This window comes from Epithele typhae, assembly GCF_022376455.1.
Source record: "Epithele typhae strain CBS 203.58 chromosome Unknown BXZ73scaffold_494, whole genome shotgun sequence".
Lineage (NCBI taxonomy): Eukaryota > Fungi > Basidiomycota > Agaricomycetes > Polyporales > Epitheliaceae > Epithele > Epithele typhae.
Genome location: NW_025954685.1, coordinates 1891 through 16321, shown reverse-complemented (window position 1 = coordinate 16321; position 14431 = coordinate 1891). Strand labels below are relative to the sequence as shown.

The 14431-nt window shown below is 59.7% G+C and overlaps 4 protein-coding genes across 4 annotated transcripts; 2 read left to right on the top strand and 2 right to left on the bottom strand.

Annotated features, from left to right (window-relative positions):
- Positions 1-19: 19 nt before the first annotated feature.
- Positions 20-1280, bottom strand: BXZ73DRAFT_111203 (uncharacterized protein; the record flags this gene model as incomplete). Its single annotated transcript, XM_048017382.1, has 6 exons — positions 20-150; positions 206-333; positions 390-414; positions 464-730; positions 784-819; positions 878-1280. The coding sequence occupies 6 exons, from the start codon at positions 1278-1280 to the stop codon at positions 20-22; spliced, it is 990 nt and encodes a 329-aa protein (XP_047870552.1).
- Positions 1281-1571: 291 nt separating this feature from the next.
- On the top strand, positions 1572-4249 carry BXZ73DRAFT_111202 (uncharacterized protein; the record flags this gene model as incomplete). The annotated part of the gene is made up of 8 exons (XM_048017381.1): positions 1572-1601; positions 1652-1669; positions 1720-1738; positions 1845-2830; positions 2885-3390; positions 3447-3802; positions 3852-4057; positions 4118-4249. The coding sequence occupies 8 exons, from the start codon at positions 1572-1574 to the stop codon at positions 4247-4249; spliced, it is 2253 nt and encodes a 750-aa protein (XP_047870551.1).
- A 2202-nt stretch (positions 4250-6451) lies between these two features.
- BXZ73DRAFT_111201 (uncharacterized protein) lies at positions 6452-6853 on the bottom strand (the record flags this gene model as incomplete). The annotated part of the gene is made up of 2 exons (XM_048017380.1): positions 6452-6680; positions 6738-6853. 2 exons carry the CDS (start codon positions 6851-6853, stop codon positions 6452-6454), a joined length of 345 nt encoding a protein of 114 aa, XP_047870550.1.
- A 6558-nt stretch (positions 6854-13411) lies between these two features.
- On the top strand, positions 13412-14169 carry BXZ73DRAFT_111200 (uncharacterized protein; the record flags this gene model as incomplete). Its single annotated transcript, XM_048017379.1, has 2 exons — positions 13412-13580; positions 13988-14169. The coding sequence occupies 2 exons, from the start codon at positions 13412-13414 to the stop codon at positions 14167-14169; spliced, it is 351 nt and encodes a 116-aa protein (XP_047870549.1).
- Positions 14170-14431: the final 262 nt, after the last annotated feature.

The window sequence follows — 14431 nt, the reverse complement described above, 5'->3', positions numbered from 1 at the left end:
CTGGCTCCTTGCCCTCTTCTTAGGCGTGGCGGTGGACCTCTTGGGCGGCTCCGGGGTCGCAGATGGGGCTCGCCTTGTCTTCGACACCGGTGGCGTGGTGGGGGTGATGAAAGACACCGCCTTCTTGACGGTCGAACGTGTTTTTCGTACCTCTGAGCGGAGGTTAGTACATGGGAGTGGCGGTAATTACCGATGGAACACATACCTTCGAGAGGGGTTTCCTCCTCGCTCTCGTCATCGTCTTCTTCTCCACCGGCGACGGCATTGTCGTCGGCATTCGCCTCTACGTTCGCCCGGCCCTTGCCCTTCTTGTCTTTGGTTGTCTGATGAAGGCTGGTGGCGATGTTAGCGTAGTTCACTGTGTGATCGCGGAACAGTCCGGTACTTACGCAGGCTTTATAGGTGCTGCAGGCTCTGAATGGTACCATTAGATCCGCTGTGGATGATCTTCGCATGGACTTACTTTTGCCGGACCGTGACATCCTCGGTGTAAACTTCTTGCGCTTGCTCTTCTCAGTTGTGGCAGCCTTGGAACTCCCAGCTGCTTTCGCGCTTTCGGAAGCCGTCGGAATACCGGTACTCTTCGTCGGCTCGGCAGTCTTCGACCTACCAGCCCCTTCGGTACCCTCGGCGCCCTTTGCACTACCGATGCTCTCGGAAGCTTGGGCACTCTTAGCACTACCGGTGCCCTTCCCGCCTCCAGACTTTATGGTGCCCGACTTGTTAGCACCTAGGATACATGATTAGCGGTGTGACCGGTACTGCAGAAAAACAATACCGCACCATCCCCCGTCGACGGTGGGTTCGTCACTGTGGCCTCTAATCAACCATGAGATCAGAAAAATGTGAATGGGAGGACAGAAATTAGGATGCTTACCGATGTCACACCAACTGAGGTCGACCTCGTCTTCGGGCAAGAGGTCGATCTCGCCATGGTCATCACCGACCATCTTCAAATCGAAAGTGTACCCGGCTTCCTGGGCAGCCGCAGTGTCGGCAATGGGTACGATCTTGAATGGAGCCCCGGCGTATCCGGCGACGTGCTGGGATTTTTCGTACTCGTAGAAGGCACCGAGGGTGTAGCGGGGCCAGGTGGTTGAATGGAACTTCGCCTGGAAGTCGTACGCCTTGTTGAGTGCGGCGTAGAACATGTTGTACCAGTGCGTCATCTTCTCATTCTGGATGTTGCCCTGAGCAGGAAGGTGACGGAGCGCGTAGTGGATCTGGGTGACGGCACGGCGCACAGTCAGCATGTCGTTCTGGGAAGGTTGGGCGGACATATCGGTAGATGTTCGGTAGCGAGGGAGAAAGGGGAAGCAGTGATTGGAAGGTAGAGGCGCGTGTGCGGATGGTCAACTCGGTGGTTGTAAGTGGGAGAGTTGAACACAGGCGCCACGTTTTTCAACATGCCGTTGATGACGTAATACTGTTCCGATCCATATCGGGATCACACCCGGAGCTCGTCCACTGCCCCCACTCCAACCAAACGTAAATCATCTGCTCCTCCTCACCCATCTTGTGCGATTTCAACCTCTCTCTCTGTCTCAACACACACCACCGCAAGAAACACAATGAAATACAACCTTCGAGTCCTAGGTAACGTGTGTCTCTATAGTCCCACAACCCAAATCTCATCCCCTGTCCTATGCAGTTCCATCCCCAGTCGACGGTAGGTGTCGGCAATGCCACGTCTTTCAACACTGCTGACATCGGTTGCAGATAATGAAACTACCAGACAGTACGAGGACATAGCCAACGTCTCTTTTGCACACTGGGAGACAAAGATAGCGCCGAAGAGGCTAGTCCAACAGCTGATACCATCGGACGCCACGACTGTACGCCAGCTTCTCGGCAGGCGGTTTTGCTCTGGAGTGGCCCCACGGTCCTGGGCTTCCGGAAACCCTATCTCATACTCGACGGCCCCCCCGTCGCCGCGGAAGACCTGCCGCCTTGGGTCTTCTTCGTCGACCACTACTCCGCCGGCACTGCCATCCAAATACCAAAGGCCGATGGTGTTCTGGCATTACCGAGCTCGTTCCGTTCGGTAATCCATCCCGGCGATCGCGGCACCCCGCTACCGTTCTGGCTCTTGGACTTGTGGCGACGCTTGCGCAACATCCATACCCTTCGGTCCAACGTTGCGCGTGGATTGGAGTGGCTCCACGAATATGGACGACAAGAAGAGGCCGAGGCAGCCGTTTTCGAAGTAGAAACTGCCCCATTGCTCGACTTGCCGGCGCTGCTACATCCATGGTGCGACCTCTTCTCCCACTTGACCACCGACGACCGCGACCTCAACGACGAGTTGATGGACGCGGTCATAGCCGTCGTTAACAACAATACCGACAAAATTCCCCGCCCTTTCCATCTCTACTCCGCCATCATGACTCAACTGGCACCGGTTGACTTGGTCGACCGCTTCAGCAAACTAGCAGATCGAGGTGACTTCGCCACGGACAGCATCATCTGCCTCCCGTGGTATATTGGCGGCGGATGGGTATTCGTACTCATCGACATGGCAAGTGATACCATTAAGATCGGTTATTGCCTCCCCCTACACGACCAAAATGGCTTACTGGACATCGCCAAGCGAACAGCGATCCGGATCGCTCACACGGTAGAAGTGTCGGTGCGCCAGACTCGCACCAACTGGATACTACGTGAACATCCGCAGGAGCGGCAGGATCAACACGTTCCTATCTTCTCTGGGCTTGCCATCGCTGTAGGCCTTCTGAGGAACGTTTTCGATGAGGTGACAGGTCTCCCGGGTGAAACAGATCAAAGGCATCGTCTTGAAATCTTTTTTGCCATCATCGAATACCATCCCCAAGTAAGTATAAATGTAAAGTTGCTTCTGCCTCTCTAACAATTATATTATATCCAGAATCCGGCCATCTTGGAGGACCACAAGCTGAGTTTGTGGGAGCTGCAGGACACAGTACGAAGTGGGTCGGTACCGGCTACTTCCGACGAAGAAGATCTCCGCTCGGCATCACCGGTATCGCACTCGGTAGGCTCCGCCGGCCCAGGATCCCCCTCCCCACCGCCAATCTTCTCCGGTACACTGGCGACCGATATGGCGCCTCCTCCGTCACTCCCAGTCTTTAGGCGTGCTCTAGTACCGGCCACTTCCGACCAGACCGATCGTCACTCGGTTTCACCGGTACTCCCCCCAATCCGCCCTGCCATCTCCACTGGCCCCTCTCCACCGGCAGTCTTCTCCCGGACACTGGTGCCTCCCTTGACAGTCCTTTCCACATCGCCGCCGGTGTTCACGCGGGCACTCGAACCACCGTTGTCTTCCTCGACCGGCACGCGGCTTTCTGACCTGTATGGCGGGTTAGTAGACCCCTTTACGCCCCCAAAGGAGGTCACATGCATGATACCTGGGTTCTTCGGTGGATTGGGCCAACTGGACACTTCACTCAGGAGTGATGACCGTTCAGTACCACCGGAATCCGCCTCGGTCGCTGCGCCAGTATTCTCCAGGACACTGGCGCGTCCCTCAACAACTCTTTCCACATCGCCGCCGGTGTTCACGCGGACACTCAAACCAGTGTCGTCTTCCTCGACCGCCCCATCAAAGTCATTCACCCCCCCCGGAGGGCAGAGCCTGATGGGTGGTGTCTCGTCGTCCTCCCCCCTGTCCACAGTTACGCGACCGCTGGCGCGCTCCTCCAGGCCCGACTCTCCACTGTCGGAATTCACTCGGAAGCTCACCATGCCCGTGACTGCCGAACCGTCTCCACCGGCATTCAGCCGAAGGCTTGCCATTCCGTCGACACCTTCCTCCTCGCAGCCGGTATTCACCCGCACACTCGAGTCGCCATTGGCATCCTTGACCGTCCCAGGCCCACCACCGGCTTTCACAAGAGGGCTCGCCATCGAGTCCAAACCGACGTCGTCACAGCCGGTATTCATGCGAACGCTCGCACCTGCCGACGCTTCGCCACCGGCATTCATCCGGCAACTGGCCCGCCCTCCAACACCGACCTCCGCACCACCAGTGTTCACTCGCACACTGTCCAGTGCTGTGGAACCTATGCCACCGGTGTTCGTGCGTGGGCTGGCCGTCCCTTCAACCCCCTTGTCCTCACCCCCAGCTTTCACGCGTCAGCTGGCGAATCCTATCATGGGTCCCACCGATGAGAGGATGAATATCGACGAGCCTGGGGATTCAGTTGCTCCTCCCGCCTTCAAACGCTTGTTGAAGCACGTTTCCGAGCGTGAACACAGCGGGGACTCATGACACGGTGGTTAAATGACAGTGGGTTTTTTCTTGGTTTGTGGAGTACTGCAATGTTTCCAATATGCTTTCGTGCTTTGTATACATAATGCTTTCGTATTTTGTAGTGGACTAGCTATGTGAACACAGAACCTGACGTCTGACGGTATGTTTCAATCGTATGATACGCAATACCAAAGACATTATCGGTGTCAATGATTACTCAAAATCATGTGCGCACTTGAACCTGTGGAAGACCCGGAAAGGAGCCGCACTTGAAGAAGACACAGGAGCATGGCATACACTAGTCTTATCGCTATGGGTTAGCCTCAAAATACAGTATAATGAAAGGGGATCGAGCAGGCAGCAGTACTTTCCGTAGCCCAACGGACCAACCGAAATATGCGGCAATGTACTCCACACACCACAGTAATTCCGATGTTTTCCGGCTGACAGGGCTCGTACGGCCGTCTTGGGCAGGGGACACACTCGCACAACCTCCGGTAATAACAAGGCTTTCCTGGTTGTAGAGCTCTACTTGTGTGATTTTGCTCTTAATCATCACTTTAACACAGCTCCTGATATGTCGCGTTTTATTACCACCACCACGGAAGCCCTTAGGGAAACATCACCTGTCCATGCCTTTGCAATACCGAGGCGACTGCCGAGATTGCCGTGGATTACCGCACTTCCGGTGCGTGCCGGCTGAGGGACCTCGTACGACCGTCCCAGATGGGGTACAAGCTCGTACGAGCTCCGGTACTGTTTCCTTTGCCGTGCACTAACCACGGCGCGCACGGCCGCAATACAAGTCGGTATGTGCTCAGAACGGCCGTGGCTACGTACTACATCCATTACCACAATTCTGGTGTGTGTCGCCTGAGGGACCTCGTACGACCGTCTCGGACGGGGTACAGGCTCGTACGAGCTCCGGTACTGTTTTCCGCGGTGCGCAGTAATCACCGCCCACACGGCCGTAAACTAAGTCGGTATGTGCTCAGAACGGCCGTGGCTACGTACTACATCCATTACCGCAATTCCGGTGCGTGCCGCCTTTGGGGACCTCGTACGACCGTCTCGGACGGGGTACAGGCTCGTACGAGCTCCGGTACTGTTTGCATCGCCGCGGGGTAACCACCGCACGTATGGCCGTAAAACAAGACATTCCGTGCTCAGAACGGCCGTGGCTACGTACTACATCCATTACCGCAATTCCGGTGCGTGCCGCCTTTGGGGACCCCGTACGACAGTCCCAGACGGGGTACACGCTCGTACGAGCTCCGGTACTGTTTCCTTTGCCGTGCCCTAACCCCGGTGCGCACGGCTGCAATACAAGTCGGTATGTGCTCGGAATGGCCGTGGCTACGTGCCATATGCATTACCGCAATTTCGATGTATGCTGCTTCTAGGGACCTCGTACGACCGTATGGGACGGGGTACATGACCGGAGCTCGTACGACCGTTACCGACGGTCTACACGACCGGAGCTCGTACGAACTCGTATCGCCGTTACTGACGGCAACATGAGGGGGTCGTACCGCCGTTACCGACGGCTACAGAGGGGGAAGGGGGTCTCGATCTCACGTCGAAGGTCCCGCTGTGCGCTCCACCGGGCGCGCCCGGGACTCCCACTGGAGACCCTCAATCGGAGAAACACACCGAGTTCGTATCCACCCTTGCCACTTTTGTGATTCCCGATGCTGACCCCGCCTCACAGCCCTGCGGATTCTCTCGCCACGGTGGATGCTGTTGCCACTCCACACGAAACGTCCATGGCGCCCGACACGGCCCCTGCCACTTCGCCGGCCGCCTCCATGGATATACCACGCACACCGTAGATTTTCGTCGTGCACGGGTTGAAGTGATGGCGTTTCGTGCGCAGGACTACCTGAGGACGTGAGGCGACTGGTCCCGGGCTTCATTCTTTCGCGCATGTCTGTATGGCGAGAACAGAGAATTTATTCAACGGAATGGCTTGTGATGGCAATCAGACGCGAAATTTCATCCTCCAGCTCCGCTTCCTCTTTCGAGTCAGCAATGCTGACCATGGTTGACGTGAACGAGACCACAACATGTCATCGAAGGATACGAGCAAACAACAAGTACATGGTGCGGTCTGATTACGTGTCAGCCACCGTCCGTTGTTTCGACGCCAGCGTTCCTCCAAGGCCCAAGTCACTGTTCTGACATCGGGCACTGGAACCAGAACCATACATGAGCAATTCTTCACCGACAGGGGGAAGCAGGGAAGGCGCTCAGAGCTTGTTCAACGCCCTCACGCGTCTTCTGCGGACCAAGCTCATCGTCATGGAACCCGTCTGCCTCGACGCGCACCCGGAGGACATCGCCGGCGTTGATGCACATCCGGTCCGTCAGGGGCAACTCGAGGAGTTCGTGCGACAAGCAAGTTGCTTCCGATCCTGGAAGCCGGAAATGTGCTCGCTCTTCTGGGTCGCTGGGGGCGGACGGAGATAGGTGTCGGGGAAGACATGCTAGATAGGGGGGCACTTACAAGGCGCAGGGGTCCGGCAGGTAAACAAGGGGGACGTAGATGTCGCCAAAGAATCCGACAGTCACTGGGCGCGAGTGAGCTTCGGGGCGCGAGAACGAGGCCGAAGAGACGTACATCGGGCCCCAACCTCGTCCGAGGATTTGACCTTGGCGAGAATGACCTCGGATCCAGAGGGACGGAAGACGCAGAGAATTGGTAGTTGTATCTCCACCTAGTGCGAGACAGACTCACCGATCTTTGTACCACAGACATCCACATCAGTAATTCTTCCTCCGTCGGACTGGGTCTGAAAATGTCAGTACAGACCAATCTGACCCCTTTCTGACCTGTCCGACTGTCCGACATCCGACCTTGCAAAATTTGCCATCCGACATTGCTGTATCCTCGTAGTCTGACATTCTGACCTCAATCCGACCTCAATCTGACTTCTGACCTCAATCTGACTTGTGTAAACGGCATTCCTGAGCGGGACGTAAAAATGCGTATATCAAGTCCTGTATACGAGTACATAGTCACACTATCTAATCGAGGTCCCGTACACCTTCCTGGGACATGGATGGTGAGCATGGCGGCGTGTAGAGCTCCCTCGGCGATGCAAGGTACGTCCGAATCTTCGGCACCGCACTCGTCCACTTATGCACATGTGCACACACCTGTGGGAGGCTCCAGGCCCACACCCCCACCTCCGCTCCCGGGCCCACCTCTGTCCGGCATCACCATCCATACGCGTGGCGGCCGCGAAGGCAATGAGGGGGGCGGCGAGGGGAAGCGCGATCGCCACACCACGGTGCAGTGGAATGTGAACCTGCATGCCTCGGCAGCGACGATCCATGCAAGGCCGACGCGGAAGTTGGCCGTGGCAGGGTCCGTCGACGTGAGGGCCAGGACATTGCATCAGAGGCCTGAGCTCCACGCAACGTTAGCGCGGACGAGACAGGTGACACGGGGAGGCGGGAACGACACCAGCGAGATAGGTGCACAGGCAACGTGGGCGACGTGGCGGCAACATGGCGGCGAGGCGGGTGACGCAGGAGACGTGGGCGGCGACACGGGGGCGATGGGGCAGGCATCATGGAGGTGGTAGGGTGGAGGTGAGGGTGGATGGAGGCGAGTCCAGCGCGGTCCTGTAACGGGGAAAAATAAACGGATGAAAACTCACGTCATGGATGAGAGAGACGGGATGAGCACTCACCGAAAAAAACGGGCTGGACGTCCCACTAGATGTCAACATCGCAGGCAGGAGCCCGCTGCCCGGGAGAGACGCTGTTCAAACGTTACGCGGGGCACCTGTTTGGGTGTCAGTCAAGCCTGGCAAGTTGCCTGCGCAGGTGCTCACACACGCCGTCAACGGCAAAGACCCGGCCGGAGACGTGGCAGGCGACAAGAGGACGACGGGTGCGTTTGCAATGTCCCCAACTTCGCCGTCGCGCCCGGGCGGGTAGTGGTGCCCGTACCGCTTTGCGTCAGGGCCCGGGGGCGAGACGTTCGAGCGCGCGTGAGATGGGAGAAGCGATTCACGAAGCGTTGAGTACGAGTGTGCAGTCGAAATGGAAGCGGAGGGACTCACATGGGAACCTTTTTCGAGTGTTCTTGACTTCGGGCTGGCGACGGGGCTCCTCGACCTCGTAGGGGAGGAGCTCATTCTCCTACTCAAGCTTGCAAATGCAGATTAGCGGTGGGGGGATCGTGGCGACCTATTTGGATGACGCGCGCGAGGTGGGTGAGACCGAGTGCAAAAGGGCGGGTGAGATGGGCGAGGTCAAGAGGACGGGCTACGAAGATGAAGAGGACGAGGTGGGAGGTCGGCGACGCGCTGGCAGCCGGAGGTGCGGCTCCGCCTCGGGGACCCGTGGGAACCAACGCGCGCTGCGGGCCGTCGCGTGGACTCCAGCGCCTGGCACTGCCAGCACCACTAGTACTGCTTCTTCGTCGTTGTCGTCGCCCTTGACCTTTCCTCCCCCGGGCCCGCCTCTTCGCCTGTCCACTCTCCAAGCCAAATGGTGCGCATAATGCCCCGATCCCTCCCCCGCCCGCCTCTCACTATCTTCCAACCGAACACGCCCCGTCTCAAGTGACCTCAATACATGTCCGCGAACTCGGCCATACTCCTCGTCTCGCTCGATGGCGACGGAACACCTTGTCAAAGTGCGTACCCACCTCATCTGTCTGTGCGTATTATTCACATAAACCTTTGTTCCCTTCTTCGCCCCTGGCATCTCCCTCGTTATCCACTTGCGGAACCCACACCCGCCGACCTTGGACATCATCTACTACCAACTTGGGCCCACCAAGGAATAGACGGACGCGTAGAGCGATCCTCCACCGTGGACCCTGTCTCTTGCAGCCTAACTCTCGCCCAGAGCGCCTCTCGCGCTGGCTCGCACCCACCGATCCCCATCTCCATCGCCCACACTCCACCCGCGATCCAGCCCGCGTCCGCGCCGGTCGAAGACTCCTCCAACTCCAACGTCCCCTCCCTCTCTGGTGCCGACACGAGCATAAACATGGCCGCAGTGGTGCCCCGCCACCGTGGGTGCCTCACCGCCGCTTGCCTGGAGCGCGACACTGTTCCGACAGGAGAGCGACAGCCTGCAGCACTCGAGCGGCACGATGGTCCACAGCGCACACACGGAGCTCAGGTCAGCCTACACCCCACCTCGTCGCTTGAGATGCTAACACAAGCGTGACTCCTGGATGTGCGCCCCGATGTTCTCCTCCCTTTCTCCACACCTTGAACCGCCCTCCGACCACGGCTGCACGAGGGACTGCGAACGCGAATAGGACGACAGCCCACGCCAAATCGAGCCCCGCGCTCCCCCAGGGCCGGTCGCGATGGGGCTTATGTGCCACGCCCTCATCGATGTGCCCTTCCCTCCACCATCCACCTGGCCCAACAACGTGACGGGCCCCAGTGCACTTGCCCGCGTACCCTCGGCATCGTCCGTGGGCCAAATCGGCATTTTGCACTAGCGTGAGTCGTTCAACACTGGTGTGGGCGCGTCGAGCGTGCGTCTCTGATTTAACAACAGCAGGTTTGACGGCGACTGGCGGGACTCGGACTGCCGTGTCCGAGGTCCAGCGCTGTGACGTGGACTTGCATCCCGTCCTCACGTTTTGCACATCCCGCCCCGGCCATTCCACGCACTCGCGCTCGCATGGCACCATGCACAGCCTGGCGACAGCGGGAGTGGGAGCGTGGGCGATGGCATGGATTCTGTCGTACGAGCATGTATTGGACCACTTGTGCCTGTATCTAGGATGTACACTGTAGCATTAACACAATATATCATCGTTAAAGTCTCTTAATTGTGTGAAATTCGATGGTGTATACGCTACAGTGCAGGTCAAATGGGTGCTGAGCACCAAAAAATTCGGATGGTCGGATGTGTCAGATGAGGGTCAGATGTCGGACAGCCCAAAAGTCCGACTTTCTGACAAATCAGACAGAGGACGAATTACTGATGCATCTCCGTGCCGCACTTTGCCCTGTGGTACCTCCGCGAGGTCGAAGACACGTGTGCACAGGCCGACGCCGTGCAAGACGCGTCTCGCGTGGACCTCGTTGAGCGCATTGGTGATGGCTTGTTCTGGAGGTAGACGAACTGTGCCGGATGTACAGCTACTGTGTCCAGTGTCGGCTTCACGTTAGGCATGGTTGGTCGCGAAGGAAGACGGGCGGACCTTGAGCTTGATCACGGAGAGCCGGAACGCAGAGGGCGGGACTCGGTGTTCTTCTCGACGCCCAGACGCTTGCTGAGAGAGCGCGAGGCGGTCGAGAGGGCAGAGAAGGCGCGAACTCGCTCGACGCGGCCTCGCGCGCATGACGCAATCGAGCGCCTGCCGTGACGCCTCCTTCGTGCGCTTGGCGCTTGCTGACCAGCCTTGGACTCGAAGCAGGGCCCGCGCACCGCGGTCGACGCAACGCCTCATCCACGGCGTACCCGCCCATCTCGACACGTCAAGACCTCGCCCGACACACTCACCTACAGTTTGTTGCGTCCCAGGGCATACCGCGGTCGACACAGCCCGTTACCCACAGCGTTGCAGCCTCTCGCCCCGTCGACCATCGGCCATTGCTGCCCTGCTCCTCCATGCCTCTTCGGCTGTCTCGTCCGTGAATTCCGGCACTTAGCTGTGCGACTCTGCCAACGAACGCGCAAAAGTCAGCGGCACCCAGCAAGACATCGGCCCTCGACGCACTCCCCCCCGCCAGGCATTATCGTGCACGAACCCGTTAGCGGGCGTGTGCAAACCAACCAGACGCACACCGCTACTCCCAATGCCTGTCGTTACCACCTGGCACGGATTTTGCGGCCGACCACTCGTACGTGCTCATCTACCCTCTCATCCTCCCAGCCCTCCCCCCAGCCAACTTGACCCCCATCTCCGACTCTCACACCGTTCAGACCCCTTTTTTCTACCGCGTCTGTGCCCTCCCGACGTCTGTCCTCCCCACTGACCACGTCCTGCGATCAGCCGTGTTCACCCAGGGGAGCACCAGACGGCACCGTCGCCGTCGAATCATCCGTCCCTTGGCCTCACCTGACCCTAAACGCGCCAGGACACCCGGTCTTAGTTGAATGTGACCCTGTCCGAGGTGGGTGCCCAACGTCCCTACACCGACATCCCACGCTCACATCACGTCCAAGCAGAGAATGTGCAGCATATGCTCGCGCTCGAGATGGACCATTCGTTCTCGCAGAACGAGACGCACAACGCTCGTACCGTCGTCCCGATCGAACGCCTCCCGTTCTGTCCCAGCCCCAGCTCGCTCGCTTCTGCACGGTACGCGCGCCTAGCTTCAGCGCAGACGGTGCCAGCACACTTCCAGTCTCACTCGTGCCTACGACGGATGCTCCCTGCGCTCACGACGACGCATACGCACAGTGCTGAGACTTTCTCACAGGCCCTCAGCTTCTTGTCCTTTCTATGACGGTCTTCTGGCAAGGGTACGACAACGTTGATTTTCGCGTAGACCTGCTTCAGCTGGTCGTGACAGTCACCAGCGGCGTGGCACGTCAGGCGTTCGGGAACCCCTCCGACTTGATGGCCGAAGCGCACCACCGCAAACCTTCAGCCTGAGTGTTGGCAGTGCGACAACGGGGAGCAGGCCTGCCAGGGTCTCCTACCACAAGCGCACTCAAACATGCAAGATCCAAGACCATGCACCACGACGTCGCACGGCGCCCGCTCGTGCGTCCCGTCAAATTTCAGCGCGAGCGAGAGCTCCGTGACGCTCTCCCAGCATCGCTCCTCCTCCGGAAACGCCCCCCGCAGAGCCGTCCCCATCGCGCACCGCTCCTTGCCCACCACGAGTTCCAGAACCGCCGGCCGCGTATCCGCGAGGGGGTGCCACAGCCGCATGCGGGACACGCCTCGTCTGCGTCGCGCGGGCCCGACACACGCAGGACGAACCGGCGCGTGCGCGCGTTGTCGAGCGACGCGAGGCCCTCGTCCAACGCCGTCCACGCCGCAAGAGCCTCGGCGTGCTGAGCAGCAAGCACGTAGTAATGCAGCCCCCGATGACCCACCCGGAACAATATCACTCGTCCGCAGGGCCACTCGCAGTCGCCGCGATCCGCGAATCACGCGCAGACCATGCTCACTCGCTGTCTACGCCTGTGGGATCGCCGGTCTGGTTTGGATACGGGAACCAATCGGGGTCGTTCGCGGCCCCACCGACTCCGTCCGCGGGTTACTACATGTCGTCGCACCACCGAACCCACACTCGCGCCAGCACGGACGGGAGCCGTCGCCCGAGTAGAGCAGCACCTGAAGCAGCACCAGCCTCCCCAGCCAACGTGGGCGACGCTGCCTCCGCGGGGGATGACACACCAGTACATGCAGCCGTCAGGGTGCTCGCGCCGCACGGACATGCGTCAGATCATGTCGCGCGCGGGGTGGAGACGCAACCGTGCTCTTTCCTGTTCGTTCCTGCAATATCATCCCCATCGTTCACGCCCTGTGAGTGCCCGCCATCACCATGACGAAACTTTCCGTCCATTGACCTGGCTCACTCACACAGGAACATACCCGCCCGGGCGTACCTTCACCTCACCGGCTTTGCATTAGCCACGTTCCCCGGCCGAGGAACCGTGTTCGCTTCGACCGGCCTATCCGCAAATCGTGCTCGCTCGCAACGGGGCCGCGGCTGCTGGCGAGGCTACGTTCCTCCGCACGGTGGCGGTTGCAGTTGCTACGACAAAGGATTTGTGAGTCCGCTGGGCGAGTGGTGCAGATAGGCGCCTCCACGCGGCGCATGAAGAGGGGGACGCGCGCGGGTGTACTTGTGCACGCGGGGATGGAGGGAGTGTAGACGGCAGACCAACGCGCGCTAGATCGCACGCGGTGCTCTCGTCTTCGAACCCGTCCGGCCTCCACCTCCATCCAGCGTTCCCACAACCGTAGCCAGAATCTACTGTGGTGCACGCCTGGCCCCTCTCCCCCGGATATCTCGTCTACTCGAGATCGGCTGCAATCGACCCGCCGTAAAGAGGGTATTTGAACTCTCCCTGACGCCGCACGCGGACGTGTCGTGCACGGTGACGTCATCGATGCCAGACAGCTCGTGTACGCCTCTCCTGCCGCTCTATGCGCTCGCTCCTCGCTGGGATAGGTACTGGCCACCCACAATGGAGGAGACACGCCCCTCGAAACACAGGCGGAGACCCAGCATGCGTCCCAGACCGACCACCCACGTGCGCGGCGTGCTCATACCCTGTGGCAACGCCGCGAGCCCGCACATCAACCGAAACGACCTCTCCAAGGCGCAGCGCACGTACCGGCTCGGACGCAAGCCCCGCCTTAATGACATCGTGCCCGACAAAGGCTCGCGGGCCATCAGTGCGTCCGCACCCGCTCCTCTGTACGCCCGCCCAACTGACCGACGCAGCTGCTTGCAGGCGGAACGCATTGCGCACTCGATCGAGTAGGACGGGGTCTACTCCGCGCGGGCCGCGGTCAAGGTCGCCGGCTTTTCGATGGGCGGGATGTTCGCGAGTATGTGAGATCCCAGCGCCGCACTGCACCACTCACCGACAACGCCCTCCAGATCAGCCCTGAGGCCTGAAGGCCTGACGACTGGCAAATGCGCTCACTGTCGTTACAACGGGGCCGAAACGCAGCGGAAGACGTACCAGACCTGCGACGCCCTCTCTGTGAGCACCTCTCTCCTCACCATCTCACCGCCCTCCGACCATTTTCTGCAGTACGTGCATGATCAATAGATCATTCACCGCGACCTGAAGCAGGAGAACATTCTGGACAGGGACTCGACAGCTGGAGCGTCGGCGTGAGCGTCTTTGGCATGTCCGTCCGTGCGGGCGACGCAATCGAAGGCTGCGTGCTGATCGGGCTCACGCAGAGCACCCCGTTCGACACGGACCCGCCGAACGTGGACATCCGCACCATCGTCGTGACCCGCCGGGTGTAGCGGACGCTTCTGTACGAGTGCGACGTGAGCGAACAGGGTCCGTGTCTCCTCCCTCTTCCTGGCCACACGAGCTGACACGCCCCCACACACACACACAGCCGAGCGGTCCATCCGCGCGCTCCTCGCGTCCTCCCCGAGCGCGCGCATGTCGCTCACCAGCGCGCTGGACCACCCATGGCTCGCGACCTTGGCGGAGGTCGAAGGCGCGCGCCCCGGCCGCGCTCCGCACCCTCCCCTCTTTCCCGTCTCTCGCGAACGGCGC